The following is a 16,286-nucleotide window of genomic DNA, read 5'->3' on the forward strand; positions in this document are numbered from 1 at the left end:
GAAAACTGTGTTTTTATATCTACAATTTCTTTTTGGTTTCACAAATGTGATTAAAAAAAGCAAGGAGCATACCAGCAGGCATCCTGCACCGCTTCATCATTTCACCCCTGGCTCCCTCTCCTCTTAGTAAGGCCTCTTCTAGCCGAGCTTTTACATCCCTTGATTTCTGGAGTACTTGAGTGCTGACTTTGTCTGAGCTTTGCTTGCCCTGCGCAGACATAAAGAATTATGTGAGCTAAACCACCAGTATCAAAAGGTTAGTATGTCTTTTAAATGTACAGGGTGAGTCCTTCAAAAGAGGCCCCGTGGATACAGAGTACACATGTTCTGCGGGGCCTCTTTTAAAAGACTCACCCTGTACAAAGAAATCTACAAACCAATTATTTTGTACCTCTTGAAAAGTTCAATTTTGCACAAAGTTTTGCACAAAGTTAAAAGTGAAGCACACTTGTAAAATAAATGTAGCATATTTACATCCAAGAAAAAATGTACACTGTGTCTGTAACGCATCAAAACAATTAGCAACAAGTATGGACTGGACACCATTCTATTTACCTTATACTCAAAGCCTGAGACACAGATGTAAAGGACATCTAAAATCCTGTTTAGCTGCATAGATGGTAGCTCTGCAACCCATTTCTGAATAAGATTCTGATCAGCGTTTTTCATGATCCACAGGAAACAGATCAAAAGGTGGCGTGTAGTTTCTGGACTTAAAGTGTTGTATTGTTTGTAAGGCTTGGAACAAATAAAATAAGAAGTTCAAGAAAGTTAGACATAAAGAAGGGCATATTTAATAGTCCTAATGAATGTCACCAGTCACACAATTGGTAGGGCTCCTTTCTATTGTTTAAGGTGCCGTTTCCAGCTAATAAATCTGCTGTAGCCACTTAGATTTGGGAGTTGGGAATATCTCTATTTCAGGTGGTACACCTCTGTAGGGTTTTTTGCAGGTGTGAACGGCACACTTGCAAAAACAAAAAACAGCATCAAATACTCTGGAGTAGCCTTCCTCAATCTGTGGCTCTCCAGAAGTCTTGGACTACAAGTCCCATCAGCTCCAAACAGCAAGGAGGCTAAAGAAGCATAGAGCTATAGGAAGCTACTGGATATTTGGTCCACCTTGCTTAGTACTGTCTACACTGACTGGCAGTGGCTTTCCAGGGCTACAGGTAGGAGTCTCTTGCAGCCTTACCTGGAAATGCTAGAAAATGACTGAACCTGGGACCTTATGCATGTTCTACCACTGAGCTACGGCCCTTCCCCCTGGAAAATATGCTCAGTATGCCCACTAGATCAAATGAAAGAACATAATAAATCCTTAAAAGTTGGCTCCTAGAATTTGGGTCAGTAACAGGGAGAAACAAAGCAAGAAAAAATTATGCAAACACATAGTGTAGGTAGACCTACCACTGTGGACACAGATGAAACATAGGATCGTAGGAGATTAAATTGATTCCCAGCAATGGCCAGAGCAATATTTTGGTTAATTTGGCTTGTAGCTTCTTGTTCTTCATCTGGAGATCCGATGCGGCCTTTCCCATTGCGGCCATCTGAAACTATATTAGAATACATACTTGTAACTGAAGTTCCTGAGAATGGTCATCTGTAGAACCATTCATATGGAAATACTTATGACTATGCAGTGCATCTTCACATACTCCACCCCTTAAGTTCCAGCTTGCAAGTCCAAAGAGGTTTTGCTCAGTTCAAAAATTGCCATACCAACATTCAATATCTAACCACAGTGTGCAGCTGAGAAAGTTGTGTGACTCCACATATGATCACTCAAGAGAACTTCAGTTAAGGTCAAGCTACCCATCCTTCTTCATGGTCTTTGTGGGAGAATAGCAAGCTTTCTCATCTGAAATTTGTAGTAGGATGTCCTAGAGTTAACACATTGGAGGATTATTGTTCCAAAACATACATCAGCACAGGCTGAAGTATCAAGAGCACAGTGGAAGTTGAAAGTAAAGAGCTGTGACGATGTTGTAGCTCAACATGGCTCTGGGATTAATATTATCCTAGTGGTTGCTGCAAAGGCAGCTACAGCCTGCATGCAGCACACTCTGAAGCCATATTGCAGGGGACGATGAGCACTCTTGTAACCCACCCACTGAGGAGAAAGTTTGTGATCTTTATACTGAGTGGCGTTAACAGTGACAATATTAGGGTTGTTGTTTTTTAGGATAACAAGGTCCAATCAACACAAAGATCAACGATCAACACAGAGCAGGGAGCAAGAAAAAAGGTAATATAAAGTTGGGGTGGAAGTTTGATGAAGTCTTTTTTTAAAAAAAATAATATTTATTGAGGTTTTGAAAGATTACAAAAATAAAGAGAGAGAAAAAGAACAAAAAACCCAGAAAAATAAAAACAATTAAAAAAAGACAAATCAATCCTTCCATAACTTATCTTTCATTTGCTTGTTTCCTTGACCTCCTTGACACACCCTTTTTGTGTTCTAGTTCAATTAGCTATTTCAGCAAATCCTTTCCATCTTTATTTTTATCCTAATAAATACCCTGACACTTAATATAATGTAACTTTACATTCTCACCAATTAACAATCAATTTTTACTTAATCCTTTATAACATTTCTGCTAAAACCACGTAACTTCATTCCAACATCCTTCTAATATTCCTTAATTTTACAATGTTTCTGTAAATAAACTTTAAATTTCTTCCAATCTTCTTCCACAGACTCTTCTCCCTGGTCTCGGATTCTGCCAGTCATTTCTGCTAGTCCCATGTTCCATGTTCTGCTAGTTCCATCACCTTCATCTGCCATTCTTCCAGAGTGGGTAGATCCTGTGTCTTCCAGTACTTTGCAATAAGTATTCTTGCTGCTGTTGTAGCATACATAAAGAAAGTTCTGTCCTTCTTTGGCACCAATTGGCCGACCATGCCCAGGAGAAAGGCCTCTGGTTTCTTCAGAAAGGTATATTTAAATACCTTTTTCATTTCATTATAGATCATCTCCCAAAAAGTCTTAATCCTTGGGCATGTCCACCAAAGGTGAAAGAATGTACCTTCAGTCTCTTTACATTTCCAGCATTTATTATCAGGCAAGTGATATATTTTTGCAAGCTTGGCTGGTGTCATGTACCACCTGTAAATCATTTTCATTATATTCTCTCTTAGGGCATTACATGCTGTGAACTTCATACCTGTGGGAAGTTTGATGAAGTCTTTGGCAGAAAATAATAATCTGGATGGAAGACTACCTTGTCCCAATATAATCTCAGGAAGAGAGGACTGGAGTGCAGAGCTACAAGTTACCCTACATCCTCAGAAGCTTTAATTGCCCCAAGACGCTCCAAAAAACAAAGGAGAAAGGCACACTGCCAAAGGTTTGAAAGGATGGTGCATAAATTGTGTTGCCACCAATTAATGACTCCACTAAGGCAACAGTTTCCATACTTTAAGAAAAAAACTTCATTAAAAGTTATACAGACAAACTTGATTACAACAAGTTACACAGTCTGTGGTTATGTTGAAGTACGGTCGGCATATTTTGAGAAGCAAAAAAGAGGACACATTTGCCGACAGTCATTTTATTTTATTTTTATAACAATATTTATTGAATTTTCTTTTTTTTAATACAATCAAAATAAAATTTTATCATCACATACATCTTTGCTCAATCAGAGCATCGACTCCCCCCCCCCCCATTCCCTGGCTTCCATAATTCCAGATTCTTCCCATAAGTGATAGTTTCATTCTTCCCCACACTTCCAAATCTCTCTTAACTTCATCCCACACTTTTTCATATTAGCTCCGTTCATTGCTAGAAATGAGTAGTCCGAATAGTTATTACTTTATAACACGTCTGTATCGATAGCCAGCAGCCCTAGAAACAAAGTTGCCTTTGGCAGAGCTGGCCGGGGTTTCTCCTCTCCCAGTGTTTCAGAACTGTCTTTCAGTCAAAATGAAATCTAAAGTCTATAAATCTGGAGTAAAATTATATATTTTTTAGAAATCCATTCAGCCCTGCCTTATGAGGCTAGTGGAATAGCATTAAAATTATATCCGCTTGCGGAAAAAGGAACTCACGTACTTTCGATTTTGTAGAAATTCTTACTGCGCCCTTTTCTCACCAGCAATGGGAGTCCCATTATGCCATCTGTTCACCAAGTACTCCAAAATTTTACTCCACATCCAGTCAAATTCAGTCTTTTTGCATCAGGAAGCCAGGTGCTTTTTTGCCACCGGAAACAGAGGCTTTGCAAGGCAGGAGTAGCAATAGATCCCAAGCACCCGCGCCTTAATCCCCTGGTCATTTGAGCTCTTTTTACAGAACTGTCCGACTAAAAGGATAGACACCAAGGGCGCCGCCCGATCCCCTGCACCCAAAACTCCCTTTGGGGTTTTTTAACGCAGCTCACAGCGCCTTTGTGTAGCTCCAAATCTCCTGCCGAGCTCGGACTTTCCCCAAGAGGCTAAATCCGCATCTGTAATGGCTCTGCAGTCGACCGGAAGTTGTAAACTCTCATTTTAAATACCCTTCTAGAACCTACAGCTATAGAAACTGTTATATATTGCTATGTTCTTAACTTTCAACAACAAAATAATAGTTTTATTTATTTATTTATTTGCTTGCTTGCTTGCTTGCTTTTATTAATTATCCATTATTTTTGCCATATTTATTGTAACTATGAATTTCAACCGTTTGGCTAAAGAGGGAAAAAACTATTCTTTCCAACACTTCTCTTAAAATTGCTACAGGTGCAAAATAAAGTTAAAGAAAGCAGCTACTTCCATCACTTCCAGTTATTGGTGGCACAATAGCAAGGGACCTGAGGGGAATCAACCACGTGGCCGGGAGAAAATTAATGCAGCCTTTACCACAAAGGGGATAATAATACCCTGATGACTAGTAATCAAGAAAAACAAATGAAACTACCTTCCACTGACTCACTCACACTTAGCTTGACTGAAAAGGGGGCAATGAACTTAAAAGAGGGAGCCCCGGACAGACTGTACTTCACAGTGAAAAATATTCTCTCTCACTCATCCTCACACTTGTGCCAAGCTAGAAATGTGGGAGGGGCCTCAAGGGCCCCAAAAGCCTATTGCTTTAAGGAAATGCTAAGAAACTGCAAAAAGCTTTGGAACTGCTGAGAAAGCTTTTGTTATGCAAGCACCCTTTCCCATGGAAAAGAAGAAGCTAACATTTTTATTGTAGAACATACACAGCTATACATGCAGGTTCAACAAAAGCACAATAGATTTTGCTATAAAAATGTAACACAGTGTTTCTACATGGAGGCCATATAGATGACAGCAAAACAGCCAATGCTTATGCTTAGTTTGCACAAGCACACTAACATGAAATGTATCCAATAACTGAATGAGGTAATTAGAAATGCTTCAATGCATATGACTGAAGAAAATTGAACTGCTTTGTGTAAAAACTTATAAATATCACCCCCAAACCACTGAATCGCAATTGCAGCCTTTGTGGACCTATCCCGCTATAACCTATTGCTTAGAAAGTAATAAATCGTTGGAATCTATCTCCTCCCGGCTCCTGGGTCTTATTGGCCTGACTTAGGAGCTTTTATAGCCTGTATTAGCTTGCAACAGAAAGACTCATCTTCATACCCACTCAGCCCAAACACCTGCACACAGGATTAAGTTGACCAGTCCCAAATGTACACACTTCCACTTAACTACAAAGTGAAAATAGCTCATGCTTCCCTTTCAGATCAAAGCTGGTTTGAGGTAAAATGCATCAAGCAGCAATATTTCCCAATAAACTGAGGGTTAATGCTGTAGCATAGAATCTTGTGATGTCATGTGCCTGAGGCAATCCCCGCCCCCATTAGTTCAGTTATCAATTGTTGTGTAAGTTTTAACTGTTAGAGCAGCAAGTATGTCATGTTATGCTGCTGTTTGCATCAGAGTCAGTCTGTAAATCTCAAGTCAGTTTCAGATACAAATTACCCGGGGCAACTTCTGCACAACTCTGTAAAGCATAATTACCACAGAAACTACAGTGGTTCTCAAATGCCTTGATACTCAAAAACTTAGAACCAAAACACTGCAAAGCTGAAGTAAGTGCTCCGGTTTGCGAATTTTTTTCAGAAGCCGAACATGCTCCATTTTGAGTGTTACACTTCCGGTTTGAGTGCCACACTTCTGTTTTGAGTGTTACACTTCCGAATTTCAGAGTTATAGTTCTAATTTGAGTGCCATGCTTCTGTTATGGAGTGTTACACTGAGGTCAGTCTGTTTTTGCTACTTATTTTGTGTTTTTGTGACTCTTTTTTTTTTGTTTTGTGACTGTGTGGAACCCAGTTCAGCTACTGATTGATTGACTGTGTGTGTGACTGCAGTACATTGTTTATTGCTTTCATTTTATGGATCAACGGTCTCGTTAGATAGTAAAATTCATGTTAAATTGCTGTTTTAGCGGTTGTTTTTAAAAGTCTGGAATGGATTTATCCATTTTGCATTACTTTCTATGGGAAAGCATGCCTTGGATTTGGAACACTTTAGTTTTGGAACGAACCTCTGGAACGGATTAAGTTTGAGAACCAAGGTACCACTGTACAAGATAGTGCTTCATAATGGGTAACATGTGTGTTGAAATGTCACCAGCTATGCCAGCCTCCCGGTACACTCCAAAGACGAAACATTCCTGCTATTCAGGAATCTTGCTCCAGTCCAGGTGACCGGTCAATAGGCAACTTCTCTTTCATAAGAAAAACATACCAATTTCCCTTTCAAACTCCAGAAGGGAAAAGGCAGTCTCGTAGTTTCTTTACTACATTTTATTCACTGCAAAACAACAAAACACAAAGGACTGCATGTCTGAGCAGTCAACCTCTGGGTTTCACGACACAACCCAGTACTCTCCTCAGATCAGAAGAGAAAGAGACTGAGAGAAACGCCTCCCAGCTCTCAGTGAGCACACAGTCTGAGAACAGTGCCTCACTTCTGTTCCCACGCTGTGAGACAGCACCTGCTGTTTCCTGCCAGCATGGCAACTGGTGAGGGCTCCCGAGGGTTGCGCAGAACTGCCTGCAGTCCCGGGCTTCGCACAGCGCTGTGCAGCCCTAGGGAGCCCGGTGGGAAGTCGCGCTGGTCTCCCAAGGGTTGCGCAGAGCTGCCTGCATTCCGAAGCCTGGGTGCGCTGGGCTTCGCGCAGCTCTCCGCAAGCCTGGAGAGACCAGCGCGACTTCCCGCCGGGCTCCCTAGGCTTGCAGATAGCAGGCTGTTCTCGGGGCTGGGGTCAGGGGAAGCTCGGGCTTCCCCCGCGCCAGCCCCGCGCCTGGGGGGGGGAGTAAATTTTTTTTCTTTATTTCCCCCCGAAAAAAAAACTAGTTGCAACCTATGGGGCGGTGCGCCCTATGGGGCGAAAAATACGGTATACATTTCTGGACTACAGGCAAGGAAAGGCAGTGTGGGAATCTCTCTGAAGTCTAGTGAATAGGAATACTTATTTGTCTTATAAATTAAAAACAGTTCATATAACCAATCAATTAACAAGAAAAGCAATGAATAAACAAAAACAATAAAACTCATAAATGACCAGGATCCAACTGAGCCAATTAACAGTGTCTGTTAATTATTGATAGTCAAAGAGTAGTTTCTGTTTTTGTTCCTATCAGTTCCTATTGCTTTGAGTCTACCTATCCTTTTCTTTTGTCTTGTCTACCTTTCTTCTCTGTCTCTCTCTTCTGTCCTAACTTTTTCAGCATCTTCTCTAAGAACTTTTTCTTTCCCCCAAACTGTCACCAACTGAACTTTCCCAACATTCTGTGCTCCTCCCACACCCCATGATGTCATGGGGGGGGGGGACACGACAAAATACATGATCTCTGAAGTTTGACCAAAACAACAATTCCTTCCTAGTCTGTTAGCTTGTAAGCCTTTTTAAAATCTTTGTGCAACAGTTTGAAAATGTTAGGTACTTTAACAACAGCAGCAACAACAAACTTATCTTGCCTGTAAAGTCATGTAACTGTGGAAGTGCATCCAAAATTATTCCAACCAGGGGCAGATAAAGGGCAGCAACTTTCACTTTCACTTCTGGTTTCAAGCAGGATTTGTCCAAGTCGTGGGCACTCAGCAGGCTGTGGATCGCACTGACAGCTTTCCTTTGCACTTTGCTTATTCTGTCAGCACAAAGAAAAGAACAACACTTGTGACTGATGCATATGTTGACAGTATGGATTAAGCAGGCTTCAAGCGATAACCAAAGATGAAAATAACATATGATATTAATTGACATGGTATGTTAATTGAATGGGCTTCTTTTTTGCAATGTAAATTGCAGTCCCCTTTGGAGAGAGGACACAATCCAGATTCAGAGTGCAGTCAGAGGGGCAAATAGTTAAACTCCCCACCCCTCACACTAGGGTACTGCACTCAAGGTCACATGTAGTTCTGCCCTTCAGCTGCTAGGGTGCAGCCCTAGACAGTAAGAAAGAAGGACTCAGCGCAAGGAATATTATGGGCAGCGTAAAATTTGGCACTGTCAACTCCTATAATCTGCTCACATAGTCAGGTCTCCGGAAAAAGAAGAAAAAACAAAACCTACCCTTCTGCTTCTGTGTCCAGGGCAGCTGCCAGTTCAGTGAAGAGTAACCCTGTTAGGAAGTGTTGCTGCCGATATTCTGCTGTCAGGTCAAACATGTTGGCAAATTTGTGATCTTGGAAACTTGAGCAGGAGCTTGAATTCTGCAAAAGAAAAAAAAAAGGCGGTGCTTGCATTCAATTCAAATGCATAAATGTAGTAACAGAGCTGCCCTCACACAATTGAACATCCTTTAAGTACTTAAAAGATTTGTTGAAAATATTGCTCCTTATAAGATCTTTAAATCTTTTCAAAAAATAGCATCAGCATAAAACTGTCCAGCTCAACAAAGGTCCACATCATTGCTCTCAACTCATGTCATTTTGTTTTACCACGATGGGGCACTCATGAACTCAGGTCTGTCCCTGCTTTCTCTGTAGTGTATTCTGATGAAGAACCCTGAGAATGCAAAAAAATGTCATGTTTTTGTGATGTTTTACAGGACATGCCCAACTGTAGACTTTAAAGTTTACATAATAATTTATATGTATGGAATTTGTCTTATTTTTATTATTTTCATGCCCCATTAGCCACTGCAGCCAATTGGAGCTCTCCAGTGGGTGTTCCTGGACATTCAGGAGGTCAATCCATGCATTTACCATGAGAATCACCCATGGAAATTGGCTACTGTGCAAAATATGAAATAGGTCTTAGGTGTGTAGTTCCTGATCTGTAGTGGCTCATATCCTCACAGGGCAACGAGGGAGCCAAGACTGCTTGATTCAGCTATTAGCAGTGTTGGCAGGTCTACTAGGGCAAATGGGGAACTGCCCTACCAAATGAATACCAGTTTGCATTCATCCAGCCCTCCACCTGCCTGCCCTTTTACTTATAACCAGTCCATGGGGCAGCACTGCCAGACAGCATCCACCTCCTGAGTCTTAGTTTTATTCCACATGCCTCAGAAGGGAAGATTCCCATCAGCACCAGGCAGCATAACCAATGGCCAAGGCTGGTGAAAGCTGTATTCCAGCATCATTTGGAGGGCTACAGGTTCCCCATCCCTGCTCTAGATCAATACAAATCATCTGGAGAAATCTAAGTTGAGCCCCAGCCAGAGTCAGCTCAAGCACTGTACAGTGGTCCCTCTAGTTGCAGACACGATCCATTCCGGGGTGCCATTCGCACCCCAAAAAGTCCGCAACTAGATCAGTGCTTCTGCGCAAGTGCGGAGGGTGATAGAACTCTTCCACGCATGTGCGAAGCGTGCAGAACGCTTCTGCGTGTGCGGCGAAACCCAGAAGTATACACTTCTGGGTTTTCTGTGCTTGCAACCTGAAAAGCTGCAACTTGAAGTGAACGCAACAAGAGGCATGACTGTACAGGGAGGCAATGGATCATCACACAACAATCCCTATTAGCCAATACTGCAGAAAGCAGGAACTACATCTTTTAGCTGTCGTGCAGGCATGCCCCAAGCTAGCATAAGTTCTGCAAGGAAACCAGAATTGTTCAGCTGGTAGCCAGCTGCAGTATTAAATCATGCAATTCTAGCAGAAGGCACTGCTGACTTCAGTAAGTTCACTTTGTAAGTCATTCTTAAATGTAAAAGGAGATGGTGTCCTTACTTAGCAGAAAGAGTTGCCTTGAATTGCTACTTTCCTATCTCTAACCCTGCTGAACAGGGAACCAAGCAAAGGGCCAGAGTAGTTGGGGCAACCGTATCAGATGGGCAAGGTACAAATAATAAAATTGTTGTTGTTGTTGTTGTTGTTGTTGTTGTTATGGAGACCTAGGGGATCTTAAGACTATCTACCCACGGAAGCTCAGTTTACTTGGCTGTAGGGCAGAACAAAATCTGAGGCCTGGTTTTGGTCTAGTCTAATCACTACAAAAGGAGAGAACCATACACTCGTTGGGAAAGAAGTATCTTCTGCCAGTTATTGTCTGGGGGGGGAGCATTGTGAGCATATGAGGAAATGGTATTGCACAAGAATTGTCACGGCTAGGCCAGTAGAATGAAGGTGAAGGTCCATTTGGGTGAATAAACTTTACCAAAACATCTCCCACATCTTGATTAATCTCCGATATCATTCCAAAGTACCAAAAATGATCATACTTGATGGAAGAAAAAATGAAAAACTTACAGGTGATACCAATGCTACAGCAAAGAAACTGAGGAGCATTGAACTTGTAACGTAATCGACTGTGATAATAGTATAATCTGTTATGGTAATTTTTTACTTTAGTTTAATTGTTGTCCTTATTGTTATTAACACATCTGCTGTCATAAAACTGCCTCATTGTGAATTGCACCTCAATATATTTAACATAAATGTTAAAAAGTCTCCATGCATCTATTATTTCAAGATGGCATGCAAACATCATTCCGCCCCCCCCCCCCCAAGATAGACATGTCTTTGTATGCAATAATATTCTGAAAAACAAATTGGGGATCATGTAATGTTGCATAATTGAATATAATGCATAATTTTAAATTATTTTAATCTTTCTCTTGCTAGGTTTTATTACCTTACTTGTCGGCATTTAAAGTTTCTGACCGATTTTTTATTATTATTATTTCACAATATAGCCAATTTTCGTAATTCTTTAAAAATATTTTATTACATTTCCATTTTATATATTCAAATACAATCAAATTATTCCTTCTATTAATTTTTTGCTCATTTGATGGAGGGAAGCTTAGCGACTTCCCTCCATCCAACCCATGGCTTTCAAAATATATCCTCACATTTATACATTTTTTGAATCTACACTTTCTTTTTAAATTTAGCTCAATCTTTAAATAAAAGTAAAAAGGTACTATTACAAGACTTTTTACAATACTGCTAGATTTGTTAATTGATTACAATTATCCTTTAAACATTGCGTAAATTTACTCCAGTCGTCAATTTTCATAATTTTAAATACCACAAAACAAAAAACAAATCTGCACTTTCAGAAAAAAAACAAACCTATAATAACCAATATTATTTTAAATTTTAAGATGAACAACTTTGTTTCATTAATTTTTTTCTATCACAGCTATGGATTGTAATGAAGGAGGTGAGGGCAGGTGACCCCACCTAGGCCCGAAGTCACCCCAGGCCTCCAAACCAAATTTCCCCTCTCTTCTAGAATCCACAGCTTCAGCTTCTCTCTGCTTTCTCATAAGATGCTGCTACATAAGCAAAACATTATTTTTATCAGTACAAGAAACTTCAAAGCTAATGAGTGGCTCTGTCAATGCCAAGCAGAAGCAGGCATGAGAACTGAGTCTTGTCTCACCCAGTTGCAACAAATTTCGGACACGCTGACATACAGGCTTCTCAACCCCCCTTTTTCCTGGGAAGAGTGCCAGGAGTCCCAAGACAGGAGTTTCTGTTCATGCTCAGGAAAACCCATGAGGCAGGGCTCCTGAGGAGGGGGAGAAAGGGGAGGGAACTGGAGGGAATATATACTCTGTGCAATGGCTGTAAAACTTGTGCTAAGCTTGTGAATTGCTCCTTCTATGCTTGCTCCTTCTACCAGCCCAGATGGTAGCAATAAAGCTCTTTCTCCGAAATTAACCCTTGAGTGTCTGTTTGACTCCCACTTCCCTTCCCGGGCGCAATGCTCTTCCCACCCAAAGGCAAAGCCTGAAAAGGCTACAGTACGAAAGTTGTACCCAGTAGCCATTTTCCCCACATGATGTCCAAAAAACGTAAAATTTTGTTACAATACGTTAAAAAACCCATAAATTTCATTCTTTGTCGAGAAATAGCATGTCTTTGCAATAATTTTCACCATCAAAAAACTTTTGATTACATCATGCCCACATGCTGAAAATTTAGGTTTTCTAAACCTAGTTTTCCCTACATTTATAATTTTTTAAGACATTTATAAAATCTTTTGAGTTCTGGTGTACTTTTTCATGAAATTCTCAGCATGTTATTGAGCTTTGCATAAAATTTCAAAGAGATCTGATCATTGGTTATGGAGGAAAAAAAAATGTACACAAAGGCGAGGATCTCAAGAGGGACAGAAACACAGATTCCAAGAAAGTTTGAAGTGTTATAAAATTTAAACTGTTTGAGAAAGAGGGAAAAAATTTAAGGGGGTTTCTTTCAACCATAATGGAAGGGCATACACCAAGTTTCATCAAAATCCGAGATGGTGGGTGGCATGACCACGTTGAACTGACGTAGAATGACCGGGCAGTTCTAGAACTGGTAACAGCTCTCCTGCTTGAAAAGCTACAGAACTTGCATTTCAGACAAGGCTAAACTGTGAAACCTTTTTATTCTCTGCACAAATCAGTAGTGTCCAGTGGGGGAGGGCAGCACCACATCTGGCCTCTTGTCTACGGGGCCCGAGCCACTGTATCACTCCCAGGAGAGATGCCAGGCCCCGCGGTAAGTGCTGCCACCTGCAGTGCGCCATTTTGTCACCCCCTTCAAGGATGGGCCGCACCCCCTATGGACCTGGCTGTGAGGGAACAAAAATGGAGCCAATCTGGTGCTCCTGCCAGAACACATGAGCAGCCCCAAACCTCTCCACCATCTCTCCCTCTCCTGGTATGTGGCAGTGACTACATGAACAGAAATGTAGAGCTGTGGCTTCACCAATTGAGCCATTTCTGCTAAGAATGAACAACGTGACAAGCTGACCCCCTGTTTACCATTATAGTATTGCCTGCCACCCCAATCACCAAGCAGTGTGAGATTCCAGAGCTTCCACGCACTCACCCAGGGTTCGTGTTTCCTTTGGAAATGAGGCACGGTGGCGACTGTGGTGTCTTTATGATATATGGTTTATTTTTACACATATACCTATGATGGCTATGATGGCCTATGATGGCTCACAACATTAACACCCCAAAAGGGTCTTGTTTCTCCCATAGCTCAAGCCTTGGATTCAAACAGACTATTTCTTCGGTTTGCTGCTTTACTTCTAGGTCACTACTTCACTACTAACTTTACTCCAAACTCTCCAAATGGGGGAGGTGCCGCCCCCATTTGCCATCTTGCACCAACCCCCCCTTAATGGATCCCAGGCTATCACCCAGGCTATAACCTTACTATAATCTGGCTATTCCAAGAATTAGAATCCTTGGTTAAATTCTAACACTTGCTGGATACCGGAATTAGAAGAGTCTAGTACACAGCTTAACACCCCAAATTCATAACACTACCCAGTAGATGTTTACTCATACTTTCATCACACATAGCAAACTATAGGAGTGGGTACTTACCTGAGATGACAGAGAAGGAGAGGGAGATGTTGGAGCAGATCCTGAAGTCATAAAGAAGAGATTCAAATTGAGGTAATGTTCATGACTGCAGAGAATTTGGAGAAACTCCAGCCTCATGGAAATCAGTGTTGGAAGAGTATTAAGTTTATTTGACAACTGAAAAAAAATTACAAAGGAAAACATGACTAGAGTGAATAATTGTATAAACAGAAAGAAATACCCTGCCTCACTTTAGCATCACTTTTTGTTTAATAAAAATAATGAAGGAGCATCAAATACTGTAAACTGCTCCTTTTAATACTTGCATCTTGTAAGTTTCCATCCATTAGAATCTAATGGTTTGATGTTCTTTGCTAGCAAGAATGTTTTATCACTTGACCGACTTTCCACTAATGCAATGCTTTAGCAAATTTGTCTGGAAAGTAGTTTCCTTGCTTGTGAAATTAAAAATAACACTTGCAATTGTTACCAACAGCAAAGTAAACACATAGAGTCCAAAGGCCCTTCACACAACTGCATTAAACCAGCAAACTTTAAATTGTTTTCATCCACTTTATTTTGGATACAGGAAGTTGATGAGAGAACTTTAGCTTTCTTTGCACAAAAGTATAAAAACAAAATACCATATTTTTCCATGTATAAGACACTCCATGCATAATAAATCAATATTTTAAATTAGGGTTGCCAAAACCATGAATGACATTGTAACTTACAAGCAGATGGAAATCTGTAGCATTGAAAGGGGGCAAGGAGGCATGTGGAAGAGAAAGCCTGCAGAGGACGGGCAGGAGGCCCCCTCCAGCCTGCTCCCCTATCCCCCCAAAGTCCCTAGCCCAAGCGAGGGTGAGAGGAGTCTCTCACTGCCAGGGCCATCTTAAGCATATCCGGCACCTGGTGCAAAGATCCCTCCGGCGCCACCCCCCTTTCCCAGAGTTGTCGACCTTTTCCCAAGCCTCTGCAGGGATCGCTTTCCTCCTGCGGAGGCTTGGGAAGGAAGCTGCACACCCGCCAGCCATATGGTTGACAGGGCACAGCTGGCGGGTGTGCAGGGAAAGGGGAGGCCGCTGGAAAAGCCGCACAGCTCCCCCACTCACTGAGAGGCTAGCGCTCTGGCGCAACGAGCCAGTAAGCCCAATAGGAAAGAAGGCTCTGCTCAGTGCTGCCTTGCCCAGGGGGGCCTGTGGTCCCTGAACTACTCGAGTAAGCACGTTGTGCATGAGAGGAGAGGCAGGGCTCTCCAAGGTGGGGAGGTTGGGCGAGGACAGCAACACCACTACGCAGCTCTGGGGAGGGTGACCTGAAGGAAAGGCAGTGAAGGGTTGGAGGCATTCTTGTGTGTGTCCTGAGGGGAGGGGGCTGGGACTCGGCAGAGGGATCGCGCTCGCTCACATTCAAATCTGGCTGGCTGATGAGAGCGGCAGCAGCAACAGCAGCAGTGCTTGGGCTGGTGCCGGATTTTGCTGTGAGTTGTTTTTTACTCCTCCACCTGCTGCTGCTGCCTGATGCTTGAATGGTGGAGCTGAGAGCTTCACTGCTGCCACGGCTGCAGCAGCAGAACAAACAGTAACAGCTACTGGTAGAGAGGCTTGCAGGGCCCTGCCACCCAAGGAGCTCAGCCTGAGATAGCCATGTCCTGGGGACCATCAGTGGCAGCGGCAGCAGGTTCTTGAGCTTTTTTTGGCCGATTGCTCTCCAAGTTGTTAAGGTTTTTTCCGTCCAAGCAGACAACCTGCCCAAGCCAGAAGTCTGAGTATAAGACTACCATCCGTGTATATCATGGGTAGGCAAACTAAGGCCCGGGGGCCGGATCCAGCCCAATTGCCTTCTAAATCCGGCCCACGGACTGTCTGGGAATCAGGGTGTTTTTACATGTGTAGAATGTGTGCTTTTATTTGAAATGCATCTCTGGATTATTTTTGGGGCATAGGAATTCGTTCATTCCCACCCCCCAAAAAAATATAGTCCGGCCCCCCCACAAGGTCTGAGGGACAGTGGTTTGGCCCCCATGCTGAAGAGGTTTGCTGACCCCTGGTGTATACAGTATGTGGCTCAATGACAAAGGTCTAAGAACTAAGCTCTATCAATGTCAGAGTGGGGGAAAAGACTCGTCTCCTAACAGATTCTGGCAGCTCTCTGCTTGACACCACCCCACTGGACTAAAAGTTGATTCAGACATTCAGGAAGACCATGCCCTCATAACACAGTCCTCATGGGTCCAGAAGCCCCCCGGATGTTCACTTGTTCAGACACCCCACCTCTCTTCACAGATGGCTTTTTGACCAGGAAGCCTAACAAGAAGCCTTCTGCCAAACGAATTAGCATTGCATGTGCAAGATGACTGTGATGTTGCATTGCGTTCGAGGAACTGATTCTCCTGCCCTAATAAGCTAATAGGGCTTATTAGCTGGAACTGTCCCAGCCGTATAATTAAAACAGAAGTTAATTATATGAAGGAATGAACTGAAGCTAACGCTGCCCTCTAGGCACACTAGGGAGGGCACACTATTCCTACTGACCATGGTGGGG

General features: G+C 42.3%; 1 protein-coding gene across 5 annotated transcripts in view; it reads right to left on the reverse strand.

Annotated features, from left to right (window-relative positions):
• DOCK8 (dedicator of cytokinesis 8) overlaps positions 1-16,286 on the reverse strand; it is a 156,667-nt gene that overhangs the window by 38,139 nt on the left and 102,242 nt on the right. For 3 of the 5 annotated variants that reach the window (XM_083701855.1, XM_083701853.1, XM_083701856.1), the window contains 7 exons: positions 13,761-13,916; positions 11,816-11,944; positions 8,552-8,691; positions 7,957-8,126; positions 1,411-1,559; positions 556-738; positions 73-208 (listed from right to left, as the gene is read on the reverse strand). In XM_083701855.1, the coding sequence (XP_083557981.1) occupies positions 73-208; positions 556-738; positions 1,411-1,559; positions 7,957-8,126; positions 8,552-8,691; positions 11,816-11,944; positions 13,761-13,916 (1,063 nt within the window). The remainder of the gene's footprint in view (positions 1-72; positions 209-555; positions 739-1,410; positions 1,560-7,956; positions 8,127-8,551; positions 8,692-11,815; positions 11,945-13,760; positions 13,917-16,286) is intronic. The other 2 variants (XM_083701854.1, XM_083701857.1) reach the window with 1 other exon arrangement.

This window comes from Podarcis gaigeae (genome assembly GCF_964106915.1).
Source record: "Podarcis gaigeae genome assembly, chromosome: 11".
Classification (NCBI taxonomy): domain Eukaryota; kingdom Metazoa; phylum Chordata; class Lepidosauria; order Squamata; family Lacertidae; genus Podarcis; species Podarcis gaigeae.